The sequence below is a fragment of the Vulpes vulpes genome, chromosome 1 (genome assembly GCF_048418805.1).
Source record: "Vulpes vulpes isolate BD-2025 chromosome 1, VulVul3, whole genome shotgun sequence".
NCBI classification, from domain to species: Eukaryota; Metazoa; Chordata; class Mammalia; order Carnivora; family Canidae; genus Vulpes; species Vulpes vulpes.
The window spans coordinates 148,724,363-148,748,239 of NC_132780.1; the positions used below are offsets into that span (position 1 = coordinate 148,724,363).

The 23,877-nt window shown below is 42.0% G+C and overlaps 1 protein-coding gene across 2 annotated transcripts; it reads right to left on the bottom strand.

Annotated features, from left to right (window-relative positions):
* Window positions 1-973: 973 nt before the first annotated feature.
* On the bottom strand, window positions 974-22,498 carry MCM3 (minichromosome maintenance complex component 3). 2 transcript variants are annotated; one of them, XM_025991049.2, is made up of 17 exons: window positions 22,121-22,498; window positions 20,105-20,217; window positions 19,497-19,705; window positions 18,919-19,049; window positions 16,520-16,758; window positions 15,945-16,053; window positions 14,728-14,881; window positions 14,038-14,169; window positions 13,251-13,459; window positions 9,495-9,669; window positions 9,021-9,147; window positions 8,076-8,226; window positions 6,049-6,189; window positions 4,635-4,738; window positions 3,810-3,895; window positions 3,311-3,380; window positions 974-1,884 (listed from the first exon to the last, which is right to left on the bottom strand). In XM_025991049.2, the coding sequence occupies exons 1-17, from the start codon at window positions 22,196-22,198 to the stop codon at window positions 1,686-1,688; spliced, it is 2,427 nt and encodes an 808-aa protein (XP_025846834.1). In that variant the 5' UTR covers window positions 22,199-22,498; the 3' UTR covers window positions 974-1,685. The 2 variants fall into 2 exon arrangements, with proteins under 2 accessions (XP_025846834.1, XP_072589812.1); XM_072733711.1 differs by lacking the exon at window positions 22,121-22,498 and adding an exon at window positions 21,846-22,093.
* Between the last annotated feature and the right edge of the window lie 1,379 nt (window positions 22,499-23,877).

A 23,877-nucleotide genomic window follows, 5' to 3' on the forward strand; every position in this document is an offset into this window, starting at 1 on the left:
TTCCTGTAGTTATTTTATATGCTCTCATTATATTTTAAAATTTCTTGTGGTCACATTAGATATGAATCCCCAACTGGTAGGCCTCAAGAGCATAGTCCCATACTTGCACCAACTGCTCAGTACAGCACAACATAGGACTCATTGCCAGTGCTCAATTAATTTCAGATTCCTCACCCTGATACAAATGCCCTCTCCTGACTCTAGATTACTTCTGATAGGACCTGGATTTTCACATCAGAAAAAAAAAAAAAAATCAAAGATGAAACTAGAACTCTCCATTTTCTGCCCCATGGTTTCAGGGTAAGATGTTCCCCTCATCAAAAAAGAAGGAGGAAGTACACCAATCTTAGAGTGGAGAAGCAACACAACCTCCTTTTCAGAGCAGCCTCCAGTTCATGTGACATAGGCCCCAATAAAGTCACATTTCTTTTTTTAATTTAAGTAATCTTAAAAAGTACCTTGGAAGCTACTCAAAGGATTACAGCAGGAAGGACCCATCCTGACCCCTCCATAAACTTCTGTGCAAAAAGACTAAGAGCTGAACATCCAGGCGCAAGTGGTTTCAAAAAGACCTCATAGGGGGATCTTTTTATGAGTAAGAACTCACAATACTGAGATGTCTGATATACCAGGTATTACTTCTCTGTGAAGTAATGAATATGAGTTTTGATCCATGCTCAAAAAAGGCAGGCAAAGGGTCAATTCTCCTGGACTCTCACTCACTGGCCTCCTGTAGCCATTTAGGTATTCCGAATTGGCAAAGTTTGGCTTGCACAAGTTTAACTGATAAGTGCTGGTGTCCCTGAGGAAGAAAATTGCCTAAAGACCTAACCCCCAAGGACAGCACAGCAGCCTGCTGCCACCATGTGGTGACTTGGTGCAAACGTGGAAGCAGCAAATCCTGCAGGGCAGAGCTTTCAAGGATAACAAAATTAAACCTGACCACAAAAGCACAAAGTATTAAGGCCATGTGTATAATTTAAAAATAGGTAAGTTTATTCAGTGTATCAGATATTTAGGTCAGAAGTATGTATTAGTTTTCACTGGTGCTACAAAAAAGCAAGTGTTCTTGGCCTTTGTGACTTGCCTCAGAACTTTACCAGCACAGAACAGCCCAAACCTGTTCTAAATGATTTTTATTTTTTAATTATCTATTTATTTACTCATGAGAAACAGAGAGAGAGAGGGCAGAGACACAGGCAGAGGAAGAAGCAGGCTCCACACAGGAAGCCCAACGTGGGACTCGATCCTGGGTCTCCAGGATCACAGCCTGGGCCTAAAGCAGGCGCTAAACCGCGGAGCCACCAGGGCTGCCCCCAAACCTGTTCTAGATGGACATGCCCAGGAAAGTGAAAACAACCAACAAACAAGGATGAGCAGAAATCAGCTGTGCTCCCCCCATATTCTCAGAAGTTAGATGTTATTTACGGCAAACAATAGTTTGATTTGTTCTGGGTGGGAGATAGGGAGAATGAATGAATGAAGATAAAACAGTCGTAGTCCTTGCCCACTTTCTTCTTTTTATCCTACAGCAGCTTTCATTACCCATTCCCAAAGCTCAGCTTTGTCACATGTCCCTCAATTTCCATTCAATTAACACTGTTATCCAGGGAATGAAGGCAAAGACTGGCGGGAACAGGGAGAGGAAATATGGAAAAAACATTCTTGGCAGGGCCCCAAAGTTCTCAGATGAGGAAGATGATGCCCTCAGAGACCATGACCTGGTTGTCATCTTGCATCTTGCTCAGGGCAGCCTGAATCTCTGCTGAAGAGAAGGGCTCTTCTTTGTCCCGGTTTATGGATTCTGTGAGGCGATTCATGCCCACCGACTGTGCATGAGCTTCCCGGAACACATCCAAGAGCGCCACCTTGAACTCCTTCAACCTGCCCAGTCAGGAAAAGATGGGTGAGGGTGAAAAGTCAACAAACCCAAATGCTCTCAGGCAAAATCTATCTAAATATTAATATAGTACAGGCATCCCCTCAACATTCTATTAAAGAGCTTCCTGCATACTAAGAAATAATACTATTTTAAAAACCAGGGGCCTATGAAGATGTGGGAAATTGGTGTTTCCATAGAAATGTATATTGGGGGGCGCCTGGGTGTCTCAGTTAAGCATCCAACTCTTGGGCTCAGGTCGTGATCTCAGGGTTGTGAAAAGCCCCGAGTTGTACTCCACTCAGTCTGTTTGAGATTCTTACCCCCTCCCTCTGATCCTCTCTCCCCCAGCGCATGCCCTCTTTTTCTCTCTCTCAAATAAATAAATAAATAAAATCTTTTAAAAAGGGGGGGGGGGGACATAAACTGGAACAGCACCTTTGAAAGGCAATTCAGCACACACTAAAAATTTTAAGTACATATGCTTTGTCCCAGGAAGTCCATTTCTAAAAATAACTTTATAGCTACACATTTGCATGAATACAGTGATAAGTATGTTTTACTGTCAATACCAGCTTTATAGAACCTAAGAGCGTATCATTAGAAAATTCAAATAAAATTTTATATATCCATACTATGGAAAAAACTGCAGTCATTAAAAAAAAAAAATCTACATAAGCTGACTCAGAAAGTGCTTTAAAATATAGTTCAAAATAATAAAAAAAAAAAGCGAACCTTAAGCATAGATTTTGTTTGGTATTCAGTAAACACAAAAATTTATATATAAGGGGTGGCTCAGTCAGTTAAGTGACCAACTCTTGGTTTCAGCTCAAGTCATGATCTCAGGACCACATCCAGCACTGTGCTCAGTGAGGAGCTTGCCTGAGATTCTCTCCCTCTGCCCCTCCCCCCACCCATGTACACTTTCTAAAATAAACAAAAAAAGCTCTAAAAAAAATGTTTATATAAAACAGTTTCTGAACCTCTAGTGGTAAAGAATTTTCACCCCAGAACAAAGGACAACAATTCAGTGAAGAAAATGTGTGTGTGTATGTGTGTGTATACCCTACTGAAAGAACCCAAGGTTACAGTAAGACAAAAAATTTGTCCTTGCTTCAAGACTCTACTCTCCTCCTACCTGAACTCCCAAGGACATTATATTTAAAATTCCCATAGAGAACTGTTTATAAAGCAAATGGTAAAATGTAAACAACTGGAGATTCTGTGTAAAGAGTACAGAAGAGTTCTTTATACTATTTTTGCTACTTTTTTTGGTAATCTTTAAGTTCAAAATTATAATCAGAATATAAACTGTCCTAAAAATCATTGGGCCTACTATTTTGAGCTCTGCTGATAGCCAGCTTGTTTCATACCCTCTCCCCAGAAATAAGTCCTTGCTTCAGCAGCATGTGGCATTCATTTCCTACTCACCTGGATTCACTCAATTCCACCTTCTGGGACTCCTTGGTCTCCTGTGAGTCTGCTGTCTTTGGAGTGTGCACTTTAGATGATAAATGATTGCAGATAATGGGAAGACAATATGGTGAAGCCATTTCCACAAACACCAGACAAGTAATCTCCATTGCCCATACCTCACTGAGTCTGCCCAGCCTCACTTCCTAGGGTTCTTCTGGAGCCAGCCAGGGTAAAGAAATTGAGTCACACAAAAGATCCTCAACATGTTATCTGGGATACTTATGCCAGGCTTGGCAAAGAGCACAGTTCATCAAGAAGGAAGCAAACAACTGAGCAAAGCCCAGTTTCCAAAGTTCTGATTGGGTTTCCTGAGGTTCTCTTGGGACAAACCTCTTGGACACAGGGCCCTGAGCAGGGAACGAAATGTGAACCCACCAGAAAATGCAGTACACAGAGCAACTAAGGTCAGCAGTCCAAGGAACCAACTCTTTATCAATAGGAGACATTCACTCACCTTGAGGCATTTCTTCCTCAGTGTCACTGAAGTCATAGGGGTCATAGGAGCCCCCATCCTTAGCATCAGGGTGACGAGTTTTTCTCCTAGAATACCCACAGCAGTTAAGAGAAAGGCTTTGGGAAACCCATCATGTACCTCTGACTAGAGAAAAAGAACTAGATCTACAATCAAAGTGAAATGCTAGGCCAAAAAATTTTTTTCTTAAAAGAGACCAAAGGTCTCTGGACCAGAACACAAACAGGCCCCACTTCCCAGTGCTCTTTTTCTCTATCATCCACTTAGAAATTCAACCACAGGCATGAAACCCTTACCATGAGGAAAGGGCTTTGAAAGATACACTCAAAAACCTGTGGGAGTTAGTGCTCCTGCCACTTAACATTGCCTTAGCAGAAAGAGGTCAAAAGCATCATACCAGGGGCATCTGTGTGGCACAGTCAGGTAGGCATCCAAGTCTTAGTTTCTGCTCAGGTCGTGATCTCAGGGCCCTGATTTCAGGGTTGTGGGATCGAGCCCTGCATTAGGCTCCATGCTCAGTGCACAAGTCTATTAAAGTTTCTCTCTCCCTCCTTCTCTGCCCCCAACCGCCAATACACATGCACATGCTCTATCTTGAATAAATAAATAAATCTTAAAAAAAAAAAAAAAAAAAGCATCATACCAGAGAATAGAGGAGCTAGCTAAGCTCTCTACTTTGCCTAGGTTGTCTTTGGCACCCGAATTTCCCAAAACAAACTTGATGTCAACCAGCAGTACAGATCCACTCCTCTCCCTTGTCCTCAACCCCAACTGAAGTCTACCTCTTTTCTCTTTGCTCTGTCTTACCTCTTGCTCTTCTGCTCCTGGTCCTCCTGGCTTTTCTCCTCTTCATCATCTGTCTCTGATTCATCCTCATTTCGCTTCTTTCGTTTCTTCTCCTTCTCTAGAACCTAAGACCAAGCCAAGTATGAGTGGGCGGAAAGGGTCAATCATGCCAAGAAACTAAATGAAGAACTCTGAGTAAGAGTCCCTTCTACACCATCAGCAGAAATAACTTCCATGGGTCTAATGGCTGAGCCTCTTTTGTCCCTGAATCCCAGAACCAGGGGCAGAGGAACAGGCTGATACCTATCTTTAAAAATACTGACAGGTGGGGTGCCTGGATGGCTCAGTTAAACATCCAACTCTTATTGTCGGCTCAGGTCATGATCTCAGGGTTGTGGGATGGAGCCCCACTTGGGGCTCCCCACTCAGTGGGGAGTCTGCTTGAGATTCTCTCTCCCTTTCCCTCTGCCCCTGCTCTTGTGCTCTAAAATAAATAAATCTTTAAAAAAAAATGTTGAGAGGGGATCCCTGGGTGGCGCAGCGGTTTGGCGCCTGCCTTTGGCCCAGGGCGCAATCCTGGAGACCCGGGATCAAATCCCACGTCAGGCTCTCGGTGCATGGAGCCTGCTTCTCCCTCTGCCTGTGTCTCTGCCTCTCTCTCTCTGTGTGTGACTATCATAAAAAAAAAAAAAAAAAAAAAAAAAATGTTGAGAGGAATGTTCAATTCCTTTCACATAGTAGGTATTCAATGGTTTAAGGAACAAAGAAATGAATGAAAAGAAAGTTCAGCCCATAATGGTTAAGTGGAAAATAATTCATTTCTTTATAGATCAGGTAGTTAATTTAAATTTAAGACAACTCCCACCCCAGAAAAAAAGAGTAAGCAGGAAAAGCCAATCAGACCAATAACTAAACCTCTAAGGGCTACAATTCACTAAATTGGGGAGGGGATGGGCAACAATGAAAAGATAATGAAGGCCTCAAAGCTTGGTGTCTAAAATGACAGAAACACAATGTCTGTCATAAGCAGAAACAGAATGACAGGCCATGTTTGAGAATTGAGAGTTTTGATGTGAGTTGTTGAGATGCCAGTGGGATACTGGAAGAGACTGGCAAAGCAAAAGGTATAGAGGGAAGAGGAAGATCACCAACATCAATCCTCTGGAAATATCCACTTTTTTAAGAGACAAAGGAAGTATGAGTAGACAGAGAAGCAGTCAATTGACTATGTAACACATCAATTAAATCAGAATCTCTGGGACCACTAGGGGATCTGGCATCAGTATTTTAAAGCTTTCCAGCTGGTCCTGGCATGCAGCTAGATGCTGCTTTCCATTGATGACCTAAACGCAAGTGTCACCAGGGAGGGCTGGGCAGCCCAAGCACCAACATTTACTCAGAAGAATCTCTCACGCACAACCATCTGAACCCTCACCTTCTTGAAGTAAGCATACTGGACTAACTCCACAGCTTCCTCTGCATCCTGCAGGTCCACGGTCTTGCTCATGCGAGCCTTGGCATGGGCTGTGGCCAATCGAATCAAAGTTTCCAGCGTCCGGGCTGTAACTGGTGATGTCTAGGGAAGAAAACAAGGGACGATTATTTGTCCAGAATTCCTTAAGCATGCCCATCATTCCCACTGTACGGAAAATGTCAAGATAGTACCAGAATGATTCTAGGAAGTAAAGCAAAGGATTCAGACCTCTGTATTCTGTATAAACACCACATAAAATTCACAGATAAAAATAACCAAGGAAACATGAGTGTTAAGGGACAAAGGGATAGTTGAACAGGGAAGAAAATGAGGCATCTTATAGCTGGAAAGAGAAAAGGCTAGAAAGACTACAATAAGGAAGAAAAATAATCCTTTACTGTCTGCCTGCAACGCTCCAGGAACTTTGCTTTTATATCAACTGTGCCGTTTAACTTCTCCAAGTTTTCTGGATGAGGGAAATGGGACTCAGGGCTTCAAGTAATTTGTGCAAGGTCACACTAGGGGAGGAGTGTGAAAGAGGTCATCTGAAGTTGGATAAATTCAAGTGCAGAGGAGGAGCAGAAATCTGGCATGTTCTCATCAAGCGGTTCTCATGGGGGTGGATGCATAGCAAACTGGTGTGCTTCTTTCGTTTTTACATGTTATTGGCTGAATGGCATCTCTGGTCTAATGAGTCAGAATGTATGTGTTTCGGACTGCACATGTATTCTTTTTAAGTTTCAGGTGATTGTGATGTGCCCACCTAGTTAAACATCCCTAACATTATCCAACATCCTCACTTTACGGATAAAAAAACTATGACCTGTGAGATGTGAAGAGACTTGTGTAAGGCCCAAATATTAGCTGAAAAGACCTGGGACCAGTACAGAGGGCTACTTCTTTCTGTCACACCCACATCTCGCATTGTATGATCCTTGATCTGGTCATTTCTCCTTTCAAGTGTTTTACGTTCAATGAGAAGGCTTTTTGACACACTGGAGTGTGTTCACGTGGCAAGAGAAACAATTAAAAAGAAAGGGGATGCTTAATCTGAAGAAGACAGGTCATACACAATCCCCAGAAAACAAAATTAAGACCCATGGGTCTAAGTCATGTGGAAGTAAGTTTAAGCCCAATAAATAGAATGTTATAACATTTCAATGCAGTGATGTACCAGGCATGTTGCCACTAGAGATGTCAAGAAGTCTTAGCAGAAATTCCAGAAGGTAGAAGTCCTGTCTGGGTGTGAAGGTGGAATAGGTGACCTAGGATCATGTCTAAATCCAAGGGTCTATGTCTATAGCACCTAATAATGGTCTTAGACTTGGGTCTTGCTGCCATGAAATCCAGTGTGAACTATACTGCCCCAGAAAGTTTAGATAAATTCACAGGCAGATTTCTAGAAATGACTTTGGATAACCACTATGGTTACTGAACTAATCACTTGTCAAAGTCTAGCTCAAATATCACCCTTTCTTCCCTCAAATTCATACCCCTTCTATAATCTAAAGGAAAAACTAATAGTTTCTTCATCTATACTCCAATCATCTTTCACATTCATTCTCTTTTAGGTACCACCCTGTGGTAGATATTTATAAATATGCATATAAGATCTTTCCATCTACCTTCCTGCCTGCTAGTCTCAGATCTGAGCTCTCTGGGTATCTGAGGATAGTTCTTCCTATTTTAACCCTGCATGTAAGAACACACACCAGTTCAGTTCCCAAAAGTTGCTCCTTATGTTTACTGAATGAATCATAGCTTCTGGAGGCCAATGTCATCTGAATTAATGAGTTATAGGTAACTCTGGTATTCTCACTTCATTTTCCTTTGTAAAATTAGAACTATAGAACAGGAAGTCCTTCAGACCAGAAAGAGAAAGGTAAGGAACCACTAAGTTAAAATGCTTTTAGAGCTCGCAGATAACAGGGACTCCCCAGCCTTCTACTTCAGGAATTCCTAGGCCCATCTTCCCTGTGGGGACTCACCCTGGCAGTGTCCGAGCTCATGCTGTCTTGGCTGCGCAGGCGTGAATACTCTTCTGCAATGTAGGCGGCTGACTCCTGAGTTAGGATGGGCTTAATGATTTTGGCCACATGGATGTACTTCCTCATGAATGCTGCACTCACCATCTTCTCCCTGGATGCACACACAGTGAATTCTTCTTCTCTGCGATACCTTGGCACCTGACTGGGGGTTGGGGGCTTGGCCTCTCCTCAGAAGTCAAGGTCAAGTGGTAGAGATTCAATCTAAAATCCATTATCATAAATCCCACTCATACAGAACGTGTATAAGACCTTTTCACATATATTTATTGAATTCTGTGGCTATTACTTAGATATTATTTGTGAGGTAAACAGTACAGATAGGAGTTTAGGTATTATCTGCCTTATTTAATCGGTAAAAACTATGGCTCAGAAAAGACTCAAATTCAGTTTGCTGACTTTAAATTCTATTTTCTTAAATGATAGGTTTGAAACTATATGCTTTCTACCATACTATAACCCTAAACAGAGGTATAAGATCTCACATTTCATGCTTTAAACACTTGATCCCTTATCTCCTTTATCCAAATCTACTTACACAGCACCCAGGGCTTGTTATCTGCTGTCCCTTCAACATAAGCTTGTCACAAACAGCTACAAGACTTGTGCAGTACTTCATATACGAAGACAACATAAATACTCACCATCGGTTGAGCACATGTTACCAAAACTTCTCATTTTAGGAAAAGATTAGAACCTAAGCCTAATTACCACAAACATAAGGAACTGGCCAGGGAAAAGGGTATATTAAGTGTGGGATCCAGAAAAGAAAACAAGCTCACATGGCTATGAATCTAAGCATGACCTCGCCTGGGCAGCACATAAAAACATGCAAATATGACACAAATCTCAGGTTCCCTCAAGGGAGAAAGTATGAAGAACGCTCACTTTTTCTTCTTGGTTCCATGCAGAAGGTTGTCATGCTTCTCATAAATCTGGGTGTCCTGTTGGTCTTCCTGGTTAAAATCAGGATCGTCTGTGGCCAGGATATCCACGGCACTACCCAAAGGCATGGCTGGAAAACCCAAGTTGGGAGAAAGGACAGTAAGAATTTGCTTCTTCTGAAGAGAGAAAAGACTAACAAAGCAAAGTCACACAGATATGTGGAACCCACAAATAAGAAAAGTGGAACCACCCAGCACACATAAGATGCTCAGAGTTGTTCCTAGACCCAGAAATGGACAAAAGATATACCTCAGGATAACTTCCAGGGAGTAGGAAGAGAGTGGCCATGCAGGCAAGGACACCTTCAACATCAACCCAGAAAGGGCAACACCCATCACGACCTGGGCCAAGTCTAAGATAACCACAACCGTTTACGTCCCCCTCCATTAATCAGCCTGACTTTTCCCATGGCCTCACCATCGCCATCCTGTTCCCCGGGGGCCCTGTAACGGTGCATCCTAAGTACATGGTCTGAGATCTCTCGATCCTGCTCTGGGTCCATCTGATCCAGCATGATGAAGAGTAAGTCAAATCGGGATAGCAGTGAGTCCTGCAGCCCAATGTTCTCCATAGGGGTCTTATACTGATCATACTGTGAAATGGAAGGAAAAAGGACAGTGGAGGCAAAATCAAATTGGGAGAGGAAAAGGAGGCTATTTAAAGCTATTAAAATACTTAATTCAGTTCGTCTCCCTGCAACCAACCCTTCTCTCAAGGAAGTGTGGGAGACCTGTGAGAACTCAAGAGCCCCACCTCCTAGCTGAAGTGCCTCTAACAGGCTGATCATAAATCTCAAAACCAGCCTCCTCCTTCCCAAGCTTTATTCTGCTCCTGTCATTCCCAGGATAGGACTACCCCTGAAAGATGATTCCTTCTCCTCTATCTGTTATAAAGTTGACAAGCTGGCTCTGCCAAAAACATTTGGAAACTTTAGAGTCCCTTACTCAGAAAGGAATGAGTAAAATCACAACAAAAATGGACAAAAAAAAAAAAAAATGGACAACAATCTTTAAATCATGTCTTCAAGAACCTGTATACCTCTTCATCTTTCAATTCTGGGCCTATGAGGCTACCCACCTGCAGAAACTTCACAGTCAGAGGGCCTAACAACCATGTGGGTAACATTAGTAATGATTCTGACCACATACCCATTTCAGGACTTGCAATTTTTTCCCCAAATTTCCCAATATAATTCTTCAGAATGACATAAATATGTTACCATTAATCTAAAAACCAAGGTTCTCAAACTAAGCTATGCATTATTACCTATCTTATGGAGCCTTTCTAAACCATAGCGACCAATAGCCCCAACCCAAAGTGAATTCAGAAACCATGGACTGGAGTTAGACACCTGCATGTTTAAAAACTCCACCAAAACAGGTATCCCCATATGCCGTGGAATGTGAAAATGTCAACACTACCCAGGGCAATTTACACATTTAATGCAATCCCTATCAAAATACCATGGACTTTCTTCAGAGAGTTGGAACAAACCATTATAAGATTTGCATGGAATCTGAAAAGACCCCAAATAGCCAGGGGAATATTAAAAAAGAAAACCATAGCTGGGGACATCACAATGTCAGATTTCAGGTTGTACTGCAAAGCTGTGGTCATCAAGACAGCGTGGTACTGTCACAAAAACAGACACATAAATCAATGGAACAGAATAAAGAATCCAGAAGTGGATCCTCAAACTCTATGGTCAACTAATATTCGACAAAGCAGGAAAAACTATCCACTGCAAAAAGGACAGTCTCTTCAATAAATGGTGCTGGGAAAAGTGGACACCCACATGCAGAAGAATGAAACTATACCACTCTCTTATACCATACACAAAGATAAACTCAGAATGGATGAAAGATCTAAATGTGAGATAAGAATCCATCAGAATCCTAAAGGAGAACACCCGCAACACCCTTTTTGAACTTGACCAAAGCAGTTTCTTCTAAGATATATCCATAAAGGCAAGGGAAACAAAAGCAAAAATGAATTATTGGGACTTAAGATAAAATGCTTCTGCACAGCAAAAGAAACAGTCAACAAAACTACAAGACAACCTACAGAATGGTTGATGATAGTTGCAACTGACATATCAGATAAGGGGCTAGTATCCAAGATCTATAAAGAACTTACTAAACTCAACAGCAAAGAAACAAACAATCCAATCATGAAATGGGCAAAAGACATGCACAGACATTTCACAGAGGAAGACACAGACATGGCCAACAAGCACATGAGAAAATGCTCCGCATCACCAGCCATCAGGGAAATACAAATCAAAACCACAATGAGATACCACCTCACACCAGTGAGAGTGGAGAAAATTAACAAGACAGAAAACAACAAATGTTGGAGAGGATGTGGAGAAAGGGGAGCCCTGTTGCACTGTTGGTGGGAATGTGAACTGGTACAGCCACTCTGGAAAATTGTGTGGAGGTTCCTCGGAGTTAAAAATAGAACTGCCCTTCGACCCAGCAATTGCACTGCTGGGGATTTACCCCAAATATACAGATGCAGTGAAACGCCAGAACACCTGCACCCCGATGTTTGTAGCAGCAATGTCCACAATAGCCAAACTGTGGAAGAAGTCTCGGTGTCCATCAAAGATGAATGGATAAAGAAGATGTGGTCTATGTATACAATGGAGTATTACTCAGCCATTAGGAACGACAAATACCCACCATTTGCTTTGACATGGATTGAACTGGAGGGTATTATACCGAGTGAAATAAGTCAATCAGAGAAGGACAAACATTATATGGTCTCATTCATTTAGGGAATATAAAAATTAGTGAAACGGAATAAAGGGAAAGGAGAGAAAATGAGTGAAAATATCAGTGAGAGTGACAAAACATAAGAGACACCTAACTCTGGAAAATGAACAAGGGGTAGTGGAAAGGGAGGTGGGCAGGGGGTTGGGGTGACTGGGTGATAGGCATGAGGGGGGCACTTGGCAGGATGAGCACTGGCTGTTATGCTATATGTTGGAAAATTGAATTCCAATAAAAATTTTTTAAAAATAATAAAGCTAAATTTAAAAAATAATAAATAAATAAATAAATAAATAAATAAATAAATAAATAAACAAACAAACTCCACCAAAACCAGTATCCTCATACACTAATGAATCATAAATTGCCAAAGCACAGTTAGGTTCTGGGTTCAAATTCTGGCTCAGCTGTTTTCTAGCTTATGACTCTTGAGTAAGTTACTTAACCTTTTATGCCTCCATTTTCTCACCTGTAAGATGAGGATAATAACTACCACCTACAATGTTACTGTGAAGATAAAAGAAGTTGATAAATATAAAGTATTTGTAAGTCTTACTTAAAAGTATTATTATGGTACAATCTTAAAAGAAGACAATTTGGCAATCTCTACCAAAATGAAAATCCATGTAACTCTTTAATCTAGTGATTCTGTTTCTAGGTATATATCATACAGATATATTCCTAAACGTATAACAAAATGCACATAAAGGAATACTCACTGCAACTCCATTTCATAATTAGCAAGAGGGAAAAGGGAAAATCCCAAATGCCCATCAAATGGAAACAAGTTAAACAAATTACTATAAATCCATACAATGGAATATAAGACAGTTGCCCCCCACAAAAGAAAAAATAAAGGCAAAATTCAGCAACCCCAAAGCTAGATAAAAGATACACCTTAGCAAATCATCATCATAGTAAAAAACAAAGATAAACTAATTTGTTAACAAGGAGCCAGTGTAGTTGTTGGTACCCACTTAAGTTTTTGTTTCCAAACACATCAAGAGTTGTTAGCGGTTATCTCTTAGGGAAGATATAGGAGAGAAAAGGAAGGCTTTTAATGTCTATACTGCACTCTATATTCTTTTTATACATCCTACCATCTGCAGGTGCTATTTTTGTTGTAATGACAATACAGGTTACTGGGCTGAGGACTGCAGGTCGCTTTTATTTTCTTCTTTGTATTTTTAAAATTACTTTAAATACTTTCCAGGGGATTCCGATGTGGATGAAAAGGTAAGGAACCACTGCCCTAAATCAAGGACAGTAACAAAACGTTGGATGAGCTTATTAGTCCTTGGCTTATTATTCCTCCCAGGCACCAAGAATCAACTTCATGGCCCACCTAATCAGCAAAACCAAAAGTGAGGACAACAGTGAAGTGCCTGACTCCACTTACCCTGCCATAGACAGGATTGGCAGCTGCCAAAACACTGCAACGGGCATTCAGCCGAGCATGGATGCCAGCCTTGGCGATGGTGACTCGACCCTGCTCCATCACTTCGTGGATGGCCGTGCGGTCCATGTCAGACATCTTGTCAAACTCATCGATGCAAACCACACCTCGGTCAGCAAGGACCATGGCCCCTGCTTCCAGGCGGCGCTCCCCTGGAAAAATGAGGAAATAAAGATACGTGTTACTATTCAGGTTGTAGAGGACCAGGGGAGAGATTTCAATCTCCTTCCTAAACACTCACTGCAGCTCATGAGAACATAGTGAGGAGCAATAGTTCCCAGAGACTAAGAGAAATACCCTAGTGGGTCAACCGTTTTAGCTCCAATGTGAATGATCCCCAAGCAGTCAGCCTCCAACAAACTTCTTTCATAGATTTTTTTTTATGTTCATCCTCAAGTGATTCTCTAGCTGGATCTCTGCTCTCTCTTCACTAGTCTTCCAATCCCTTCCTCTAATTTATAAAATAGCACAACCTTCTTTTTTCTTTCCAATTTGCAAAGCTTTCTCCTTCAAAAAGTATCTTCTTAGGAGACATTCTTATCCATAGAGGGCCACCCAAAGACTTAAATCATTCGTGCCCTATTGCCCGAGAATACTCAATCCTCTACAGTCTGGCTCAAACTAACCTTACTAGTGTATCTTCCCAGTACAAGTTAGTACTGAGAGCAAACTCAAAGAAACTATACTTGTTTCACTGTGAGACCTTTGCCAAAGACCCTTAAACTCTTACCAGTTTCCTGGTCTGTGGTGACAGCAGCTGTCAGACCCACTCCAGAGGAGCCTCGGCCAGTAGTGGGGATAGCCCGGGGAGCAGTGCACAGCACATATCGTAGAAGCTGAGACTTGGCAACCGATGGATCCCCTGTAATTGGGTGGGGGCAAGGTGACTTGCTAGGAAACCCCTCCCCCAGCCCCACTCCCACCTCTACTTCAGCAAGTTCTACTTTTCTAGCACAGCTCCTGCCATAATAGAAATTTACAGTAACTGGTTGTAAATAGTATCCTTTCACTTTCGCTTTAACATTCATGGAAGAATATATTCTAGACATTATAAATAAAGAAACCCCAAAATAGAGAATAATAATAAGAAAAGATTCATTTTAGCCCTTTGCCCTCTGATGGAACTGAAATACACCAGGAAGAGAATACAGGGGCAGCCCAGGTGGCTCAGCGGTTTAGCACCGCCTTCAGCCCAGGGCGTAATCCTGGAGACCCGGGATCGAGTCACATCAGGTTTCCTGCATAGAACCTGTTTCTCCCTCTGCCTGTGTCTCTGCCTGTGTGTCTCTTGTGAATAAATAAAATCTTAAAAAAAAAAAAAAAAAAGGAAGAGAATACACAATCTTACAGATTATAGATTCCCACAACCACACTCCACAAGAGAAGACCAAGAGTCTGATGTAAATCTCCAATGCCATACCAATCAGGAGAATATTGATGTCTCCACGGATGTGGCTGCCGTTTTCAAGGTCTCGTTCCACCCCTCCCAAGAGCAAGCAGAGAATCGCCTTCTTAACATAGTCATGCCCATGGATGCTAGGGGCCAATGACCTGGCCAGCTGATCAAAGATATCCTAAGAAGGAATTACCAGAGGCATCAAAAGCCTGGTGAGATTCAATGAAGCTGAACTCTGCTTCATACTTCAGTCTATAAAAATGCTTGAAGAAATCCACAAATGTAGACACTGTTTCTAATTGTAAAACCTTTTCTTATGACAATCACATTGATCAGACCGTTAACAGAACATATATAGAGAAAGTCTGAATTCCAAAACTTGCTTAGAGGTTTAATCTTCAAGGAAAAGAGTATTGCCAGGTTCAAAACATTTTCGGTTTAATAAGAATGTGCATTGTGATTCCGATAACCTTTTGGTTTGGTTTGGGTTTGTTTTTTCAGTAACCTTTATCACACAGGCATATACAGATGATTCTTGAACAACACAGAAGTTAGGGGTGTCAATCCCCCATGTAATCAAAAATTCAGACTACAAATCAGAAATAACTTTTGATTCCTCAAAACCTTTACTAATACCCTACTGTTGACTAGCTTTACCAATAACATAAAAACAGTCAATTAATGTATTTTGTGTGGTATGTACTATATACTGTATTCTTATAATAAGTAAGTCAGAAAAAGGAAAACGTCACTAAGAAAATCATACGAAGGAGAAATACATTTATAGCACTGTATTTATCAGAAAAAATCTGCAAGTAAGCAAAACCACACAGTTCAACTCTTGTTCAAGGGTCAACTGTATATTCTTCAACTCTAAATGTGGACATTCTGTCTTTAAGAAAAACAAATTAGAGAACTAAAAAAAATAACCTATTTTAAACTTCGGTAACAATGCATCACTACTGTCTTCTGCATGGACTTATTGGTACATTGATATTTTCTTATTCTAGTACTTGTCTTAGGTTCACTTAGCAACCCAGCACGTAACACAAAAGAAATACTGAACAGCAAAAACACCCTCTTGCTTACTGACTGGGTCAAACTAAAAGCTAAGACCATATGCTTCAGAGAAAAAATCCTGACCCTCCTCATGATCCAGTGCAAAGATAAAAGGTGTCCTATGCCAAACACAACCCTAACAAATCCATCCCCACCCTCAAATTCCTAAAAGATGCTCAGACCTTGGAACGAGTTTTACTGAACTTCTTGATCTTGGCTATATCCTCAGCAGAGAATGAAGGCTGAACGTCCTTGCTCATTTGCTTCACATTACAGGCAATCAGGATAGTCCTGGGACAAAGATAGGAATAAGAGGAAGCCTGCGGTTTTCAAATCCTAACATCAGAGCCAATAGCAATTCGGAAAACAATAAAGAAAAAAGACAAATTGTTCTGAATTCAGCAACTGACTAATCTTAGTCTGTGACACAAATATGCTGATAATTCTTCACCTCGGAATTTATCCTCTGCTGCCCCACAGATCTTCGGACAGAAGTGTGGATGAGACGGAGGTGGGAATACGTGAACTCCCAGGTAAGCCATGAGGCTATGACCATGTTACCAGTAACTCCCACTTTTAGCATAAGATACTATTACCAGTTTTATCTGATGAAAAAGAGGTATCCCATCTCCCATGTAGCAAGGTTGCTCCACCTGTCTGTTGTGATGCTCCAGAATATGGCAAAATTGGAGCAAGAATACTACCAGAAATGCAAGCTGCCAGCAGCATGTCAAATACCTCACAACTGCCCCTTTACCTGAAGGTCCCTGAGGTGTAGCCTCCCTTCTTTCCAGGAAGGCAACGGTAGGTCCCCACCACCTGGACTCGGTCACCAGGCTTCACTTTATCTACCAAGTCATCATCCAGAATGACGTCCACAGAGCGGGGAAGTTGGCCTGCTGGGGCCTTCTCTGGCATCTCCTGGATGGTGATGGTCTGATGATCCTTGTAGACAGAAAGGCCATATTCGGTCTCAAGGGGATTGTTTTCCTCATCCTGAAACAGACACACAGAAAAGCATCATTATCTCACCCGTCTTAGAAATGCCATACTGACTTTTTTGTTTTTAAAGATTTTTTTTTTTAAATTCATGAGAGACAGAGAGAGACAGAGACAGAGAGAGGCAGAGAGAGAAGTAGGCTCTCTGCCTGGGAGAGGCAGGGAGCCCGATGTGGGACTCAGTCCAGGGACTCCAGGATCACTCCCTGGGCCAAAGGCAGGCGCTCAACTGGTGAGCCACCCAGGCATCCCCGTACTCATTTTTTATAGGAAGCAAATATAACTTGGAAATGACCTCCGGAGATTTTAGTATCTAGGAACCAAAAAAGCCAAATGTCTTCTCCAGTTTTTTTCCATTCCCATCTGTTCTAGTAACAAATCATCTAATGGAAGGGACATATCCTAAAGGAACCATGGCTCTATTAACACCTAAATTAAGATTCCTGTTCCCCCTATACTATGGCACAGTATTTCCCACTCCTAGGTAATACCCAACAGAAACATCTATCCAAAGCCACATACTACAATGTTCATAGCAATATTATTCCCAATAGCCAAAAATTAGAAAATATCCAAATGCCATCAACAGAATGGTTAAATAAATGTGGTATATCCACCCAAAAAAAAATACTATACAGTGATGAAAAGGTATAAAATACACCTATAATAGCATGGATGAATCTCAAAAACATCTGATGAACAAAGGAAGCCCAATATATGAGTATTTAGATAAAATATAAAAACAGGCAAAAGTACTCCATGTTGCTAGATATCAGAATAAGGTTAACCTTTGGGAGTGTGGGTCCTCAAATACCTGAGTGCTAGGAAGGTACTGTTTCCTGGTTTGGATGCTGATTTTACAGGTATATATTTAGTGTATATTTATATACACTTTCCTGTGTGTATATTAAACTTTAGTAAAAAACATTGTAAACTTTTACTTGCCTGCTATTTGAATTTTCTAAAAATAAAACAGCTGTCACTTATTGAGTGCTTACTATGTAGATGGCATTGTGCTGTTATTTATGAGATGATCTCATGTAATCATCCCAACTACTCAGTAAAGCAGATATTTTTCACATTAACAAATAAGGAAACTGCAGCTGGCAAAGTTTAAGTAAGTTCCCCAAGTCACATAGGAAATTGCAGAACCAGGACTCGAGACAAGTCTAACTCCAAAGCCATATTCTTCAATACCACACTAGACGACCTCCAGGAGTCCAACGTATTTCAGGTATTGAGCAAAGGAGCCTGGCCCCTGTAATCATCAGAAGAGTACTCTCTGAGTACTTATGAAGACATTCTAGAAGGAGGAATCTTAATGAAAAAGAGGATGACTTAAAAAAGGCAAATGGCCTGAAAGTAAAAGGACATGAATCCTAGTCCTTAGGGTCATCACTAACTGGAACCATGTGCAAGTCACTTAACCTCTCTGAATTTCAGCATTTCACCTGAAGACAGACTCAATGATTCTAAAGTATGCTTTAGTTATAATTCTAAGATACTCATTTTTGTTTTATGTTAAGATTCCTGCACCAATTGAGTTGAAAATAAGAACTGGGTCTCATTCGTATTTGTATCCTCCACAGTGCTTAATAATTATTTGGATACAGTGGCTCTCAATTAAAATTTGACGGCAGGGACAGGTATTCTTTGATAGAATGAATTCAGATAAGTATCCAACATTAATCATCTTGTCTCATTAAGAGAGCCTCCCATTGTCCTCAGTTCAGGTCAATCTGAACACTTAAGTAAAAAGCTATTCCCAATGCCATTCTTCTCTCAAACCCAAAGTAAAATATCTGCAAAGATTTCATGGTAACATTATAGCATAAACACTCTCCCATATTACTGTAGGTAGATGATAAAGTTAAATATAACCCTGCTAAAAGATCAATGTAGATGAGCGTCTTTTTTCAATCCTTCTATAATTTGCCAGGTTTTCTAAAGTGAATCTTTATTCTCTTTAAAAAAAAAAAAAAAAGAATTGAAGACTTTCCATATTAAACTCTAGCTAGCAATCAATCTTTCCTTTAGATTAATCCTTACTTTTCATCTGATTTACTTCTAGAAGACTTCAGATATCAATTATTTGCATTAAAACAGACATCTTTGATTCCAACTTCCCAAGAACCCCAAGTGATTCATTCCCCTCACCTTAGTGGGATAGACAGAGCTGGAAGGAAAAGCCACCAGGGTGGTGAGATCAGAATAACGTCGCTCTATAGTCTTCTTGGTAGCGGGGCAGTAATGGACACTGCGGACGACTTTGGGACGAACTAGAGAGCCTAGCAAAGGAACACATGCATATAAAGTCATGCAACAAGAAAGCAAGAGAGGTGGAACTTGACCCAGGCAAGTCTATCTTGACTCTAAATACTGTGTTCTTCTGACTAGTTTAAGCTACTTCCATAATATTTATTTTATTCATTTTTATATTTAGAACATCAACATATCTATATAAAACCTCAAGTACAACCAATCCTGACCAAGAAATAATAGTTCAGAGTTAAGAATGAGGAGATTGCCAAGGGCCGAAACTCCCCTACGCTCAGCAGTATTCACCATTCTGGACCCCCTCATCACTGTATATGCTCACAGCTGCTTCCAGCTCCCCTCTGTCAGTTTAAGGCTCTACACTACCTAGCTCTACTCAGTAGCTCTACCTTCCTGCTTTCCCAGCCCTCTAAGTCTATCCCACCTCCGTTCCCTTGGTCCCACTTGAAGCCACTCACACTTAGTGACAATGCCCTCCACACAGACTACACAGCTGAGGAAGCAGGAGGTAAGAGTCCGAGGAGAGACATGCTTGGAGCCAAAGCTGCCCTCCAATCCTATGTAGAACTCCTCATACTGCTTGGCATAGGTAGCATCAATGGAGGCCACAAAATCCTTTAAAGCCCGCTGGAAGGCAACCAGCTCCTCAAAGGCATTGCTCAGGAGGCTGCACATCGGCAAGAGAGAGAATAATTAGGCAGAGAGAAAATTTCAAAAAATTGACCGTCAAAACCAAAAGTGGTAAGAAAATCTAGTTCCTAGTTTCTCCTGCCGTTCTAGAAGACTTGGGAATATACATCAGAACTGACAGTTAACTTTAATTCAACTTCTCAAAGATGCAGAAACGATACTCAGTTAAACATGGAAGGCGGAGCTTTTGAGAGGAAAACACCCACCACCTACTTTGGGAAGAAGAAAAAAAAAACAGAAGCTGGTGAGGCAACAAATCAAAAGCATTTCATCCAGGTCCTCTCCTGGGAAGCCTGTTCCAATCAATCTGGGGAAGAGAAAGGGAGCCACTATCACTCAAAGCCAGGATATCCTCTTGGAAAGCCCTGCCACTTACCTGTTAGCCCTCTTCTCATTTTTCCTGCGCAGGTCATTCACGTTGACAATCAACCGGTATTGGTTGTCACTGATCAGTTCCCGAACTTTGCTCTGATAAATTCCCTGGTCTTCCTGCAAAATAACCAGTACGTATCACAGCCACAAATCAAAAAAAAAAAAAGACAGTATTTACACAGAGGCGGTTCCCACAGCAAGATCAATCAATCAATCTCTGCAGAAGAACTGACCTCCGATTTCTTCACATTTTCACTCACTAGCCTGAGATTCCAAATGCAGCTGCAGGAGTTACAATGATCTCCTCAACATCCATGCTATTGTTTTTCTATTATCATCTGCAGCTTTCCTGTATGCAGTCATTTTTCCATTTCTAGTGGAGAATTAAAACAAGCTCACAAGAAATCTAAAGGGACAAGTAGAAATCTTGTCAAAACCTTACCTTGCATATTAAAGCGCCTTTTCATTTAAGAATTATGTAGGGAACTAAAATACTTTCTCTTCCCCTCAGCTGTGTGGTAAAGGAAAGAGTTCGCTCACATCCAGACTTAAAGGAATAGGGAGCCTTCCCATTTGTCTACAGACACAGCATTAACAACGCTGCAAGGTGCTTTACCCACCAATATTCTACGGCCTCCAACAAGCACATGAGGAAGTGCTCCGCATCACTGGCCGTCAGGGAAATACAAATCAAAACCACGAGGAGATACCACCTCACACCAGTGAGAATGGGGAAAATTAACAAGACAGGAAACAACAAATGTTGGAGAGGATGTGGAGAAAGGGGAACCCTCTGGCACTGTTGGTGGGAATGTGAACTGGTGCAGCCACTCTGGAAAACTGTGTGGAGGTTCCTCAAAGTTAAAGATAGACCTGCCCTACGACCCAGCAATTGCACTGCTGGGGATTTACCCCAAAGATACAGATGCAATGAAACGCCGGGACACCTGCACCCCGATGTTTATAGCAGCAATGTCCACAATAACCAAACTGTGGAAGAAGCCTCAGTGTCCATCGAAAGATGAATGGATAAAGCTGTGGTCTATGTATACCATGGAATATTACTCAGCCATTAGAAACGACAAATACCCACCATTTGCTTCAACGTGGATGGAACTGGAGGGTATTATGCTGAGTGAAGTAAGTCAATCGGAAAAGGACAAACATTATATGGTCTCATTCATTTAGGGAATATAAAAATTAGTGAAAGGGAATAAAGGGAGAGAAAATGAGTGAAAATATCAGTGAGGGTGACAAAACATGAAAGACACCTAACTCTGGGAAATGAACAAGGGGTAGTGGAAGGGGAAGTGAGCAGGGGATGGGGTGACTGGGTGATGGGCACTGAGGGGGGCACTCAGCGGGATGAGCACGGGGTGTTATGCTACATGTTGGCAAATTGAACTCCAATAAGAAAAAATTTTTAATATTCTACGGCCTCCAATCTTGGGTGGCGTACAACCCCCCCCCCCCCCCTTCCCAGCTTAGCAAACACTGTTCCTCTGCACCTTCTTGGGCACTGAAAAGGAATATGGCCAAATGAGGAAGTCTTTTCCGCCCGGAAGTCCGTCCTCAAAACCTGCGGGTCTTTAAGGTAGCTGGTCACTACCGCTCTACAGCATTCTTTCCCCCAGGCTCCCTCCAAATCCAGAGTGGGGAGGGATTTAGGAAAGGTCAAAGGGAGCTCTGCCACCTTCTTTGCAGTTGAAAGAAACCCTTCGCCCTTCGCGAGACCCTGCGGTCACCTGCACGTAGGAGAGACACAGGATGACCCCCGCAAGGCTGCACCCACGACACCAACCACCGACCGACTCCACCTCGAGACGTGAGGCGGTCGCCGGTGGAAGAGTCCTGAGGCGCGGGCCGGCCGCCACAGCCCGGAGGCCCCGGCGGACCTCCCGGGGGCTCACGGGCCTGACCCGGCTCGGCGTGGAGCAGCAGCGGCCGTGGCCTCCGCAGCCCGTCAGCGTCCCCAGGGGCTCCAAAGCGCCAGGGTCTCGCGCCCCCGCGCCTCCCTCACCTCGTCATCCAAGAAATCCAGGTAATCTCTCTGCGCCTCTCGCAGCTCTACGTCGTCCAGCACCACAGTCCCCGCCATGCCCGCCGCCACAGAACCGCTTCCTCCAGCTCCGCGCCGAGGGTCTCCACACGGCCCCGCCCCGGCGCGAAAACTTGCGGACTTTTCCCGCCACCAGAGGCTACGTCGCGAAGGGGCGAGGGGTTCACGGAGAATATACACATTCTGATTGGCTGATTCCTCTTACGCGAGAATAGCAGGCATCCAATCGAGAACTTGCTCTTCTTCGGCATTTCCCGAGCCCGGCCTCGCGGTGGCGGGAAACAGGACCTCCGGAGCCCTGTGTTTCTGCCCCCTCACGAACAGGAAAGCTGACCAATGCGGGGGAGAGGAGACTCGCGGAGGCTGGTCATTGGGCCGCCGGGCCAGACGGGGCGCGCGCTGCATTCTGGGAGTCGTAGTCTTCCCCCATTTGCCGGAAGTTTTGTAGTTTGTTTTTTGTTTTTTTTTTCAAGATGCGGTACCTTGACTTGCCGCAGAGGACCCCAGCCTGGCGGTTTTACTAAAAGTAACCTATTCTAAAAAAATAAAAAAAAAAATTAAAAAATTAAAAAAAATTTTAAAATGTAAAAAAAATAAAATAAAAGCAACCTAAACGTCAGAGAATGGGAATTTATACACAAGGAGATAAAAACATAAAAGCAAATCGTTTTTTAAACGTATTCAAATCAGGTGTGCTGGATGCGTTTCTCAAGCAACTGGCCGCAAGTAGCGTTCCGAGAAAAAAAAAAAAGTGAATTTTGAGACTCTGTGGGATGGACATAGAATGATAGCATCTTTGGGAAAGGTTCTTCAGTTCAGCGTTCCATTTGCTGTGTCTTAATACTGTGGCCTGAAGGACCCTGTAAAAATAGGGGGCGGCGGAGGGCGAGGTGAGGAAACATTTCCAGTATTGTACTCCGCCCCCTAGGGATGGCCTCGTGTTAGTCCACAAAATTCTGCACAGGATCATTGCACCATCTTACTTGCAAGTGGGTAAATTAAAGCCTTTCTCTCCTTCTAAGGAGATCACAAGATCTTTAAATGTAACTTACTTCATTGACACCTAATTACACGGAAGAAACAGAAAAGTGTTTCAAGCCACTCTTAGGTATCTGTCGTAACTAAGTGACAGCAAATCTGAAATGACAAACAACTAGAAGATCAATTGCATGTCCAAGATTTGTGTTTGTTTGTTGCTTGTTTTTAGTCTTTTGTGGTCTATATTTTTTAGGTTTATTCTTGGGCCATAACTTATATACAATAAAATGGGCAAATCTTGTGTACAGCTCAATGATTTTTATTATGTGTATACCCACCCGGTGCACCGTGAAGAACAGTCCCGTTGTCTCCAGAATGTTTTTAATTTTACTGAACTGACGAGACACCTGTTAACTCTATATCTGAAATGTCAGCCAATTAATTATCAGCTTATGTTCAAAGGTCTCAGGACTCACTGTGTCCTACCTAATAAGTATTCTAAGTATAATCTGCCTAAACAAAAAAAATATATATAGCACCTATTTGTATGTGAACATGCATTTTTAGTTATTTTACAGTTTATAGTTTCTATGTGTTTGGTGTCATCATAGTGGGTAGATACATTGATCCTTAATCAAGGAAAAAAGATGGTCATCTGACTGCTGGCTTTTGTATATATTAACAGGCAAAAATTTTAAAAAATTAGAAATTCTAGATGAGGATCTGTTCGCAATTATACA

Excerpts from the sequence above, each read along its gene's own strand:
- MCM3 (XM_025991049.2), bottom strand. The coding sequence starts at position 22,198 with ATGGCGGGGACTGTGGTGCTGGACGACGTAGAGCTGCGAGAGGCGCAG. Across the intron at positions 13,460-14,037 it reads CACCACAGACCAGGAAACTG|GGGAGCGCCGCCTGGAAGCA; the intron begins GTAAGAGTTTAA and ends TCATTTTTCCAG. Across the intron at positions 9,148-9,494 it reads CGGGGAACAGGATGGCGATG|CCATGCCTTTGGGTAGTGCC; the intron begins GTGAGGCCATGG and ends TGGGTTTTCCAG.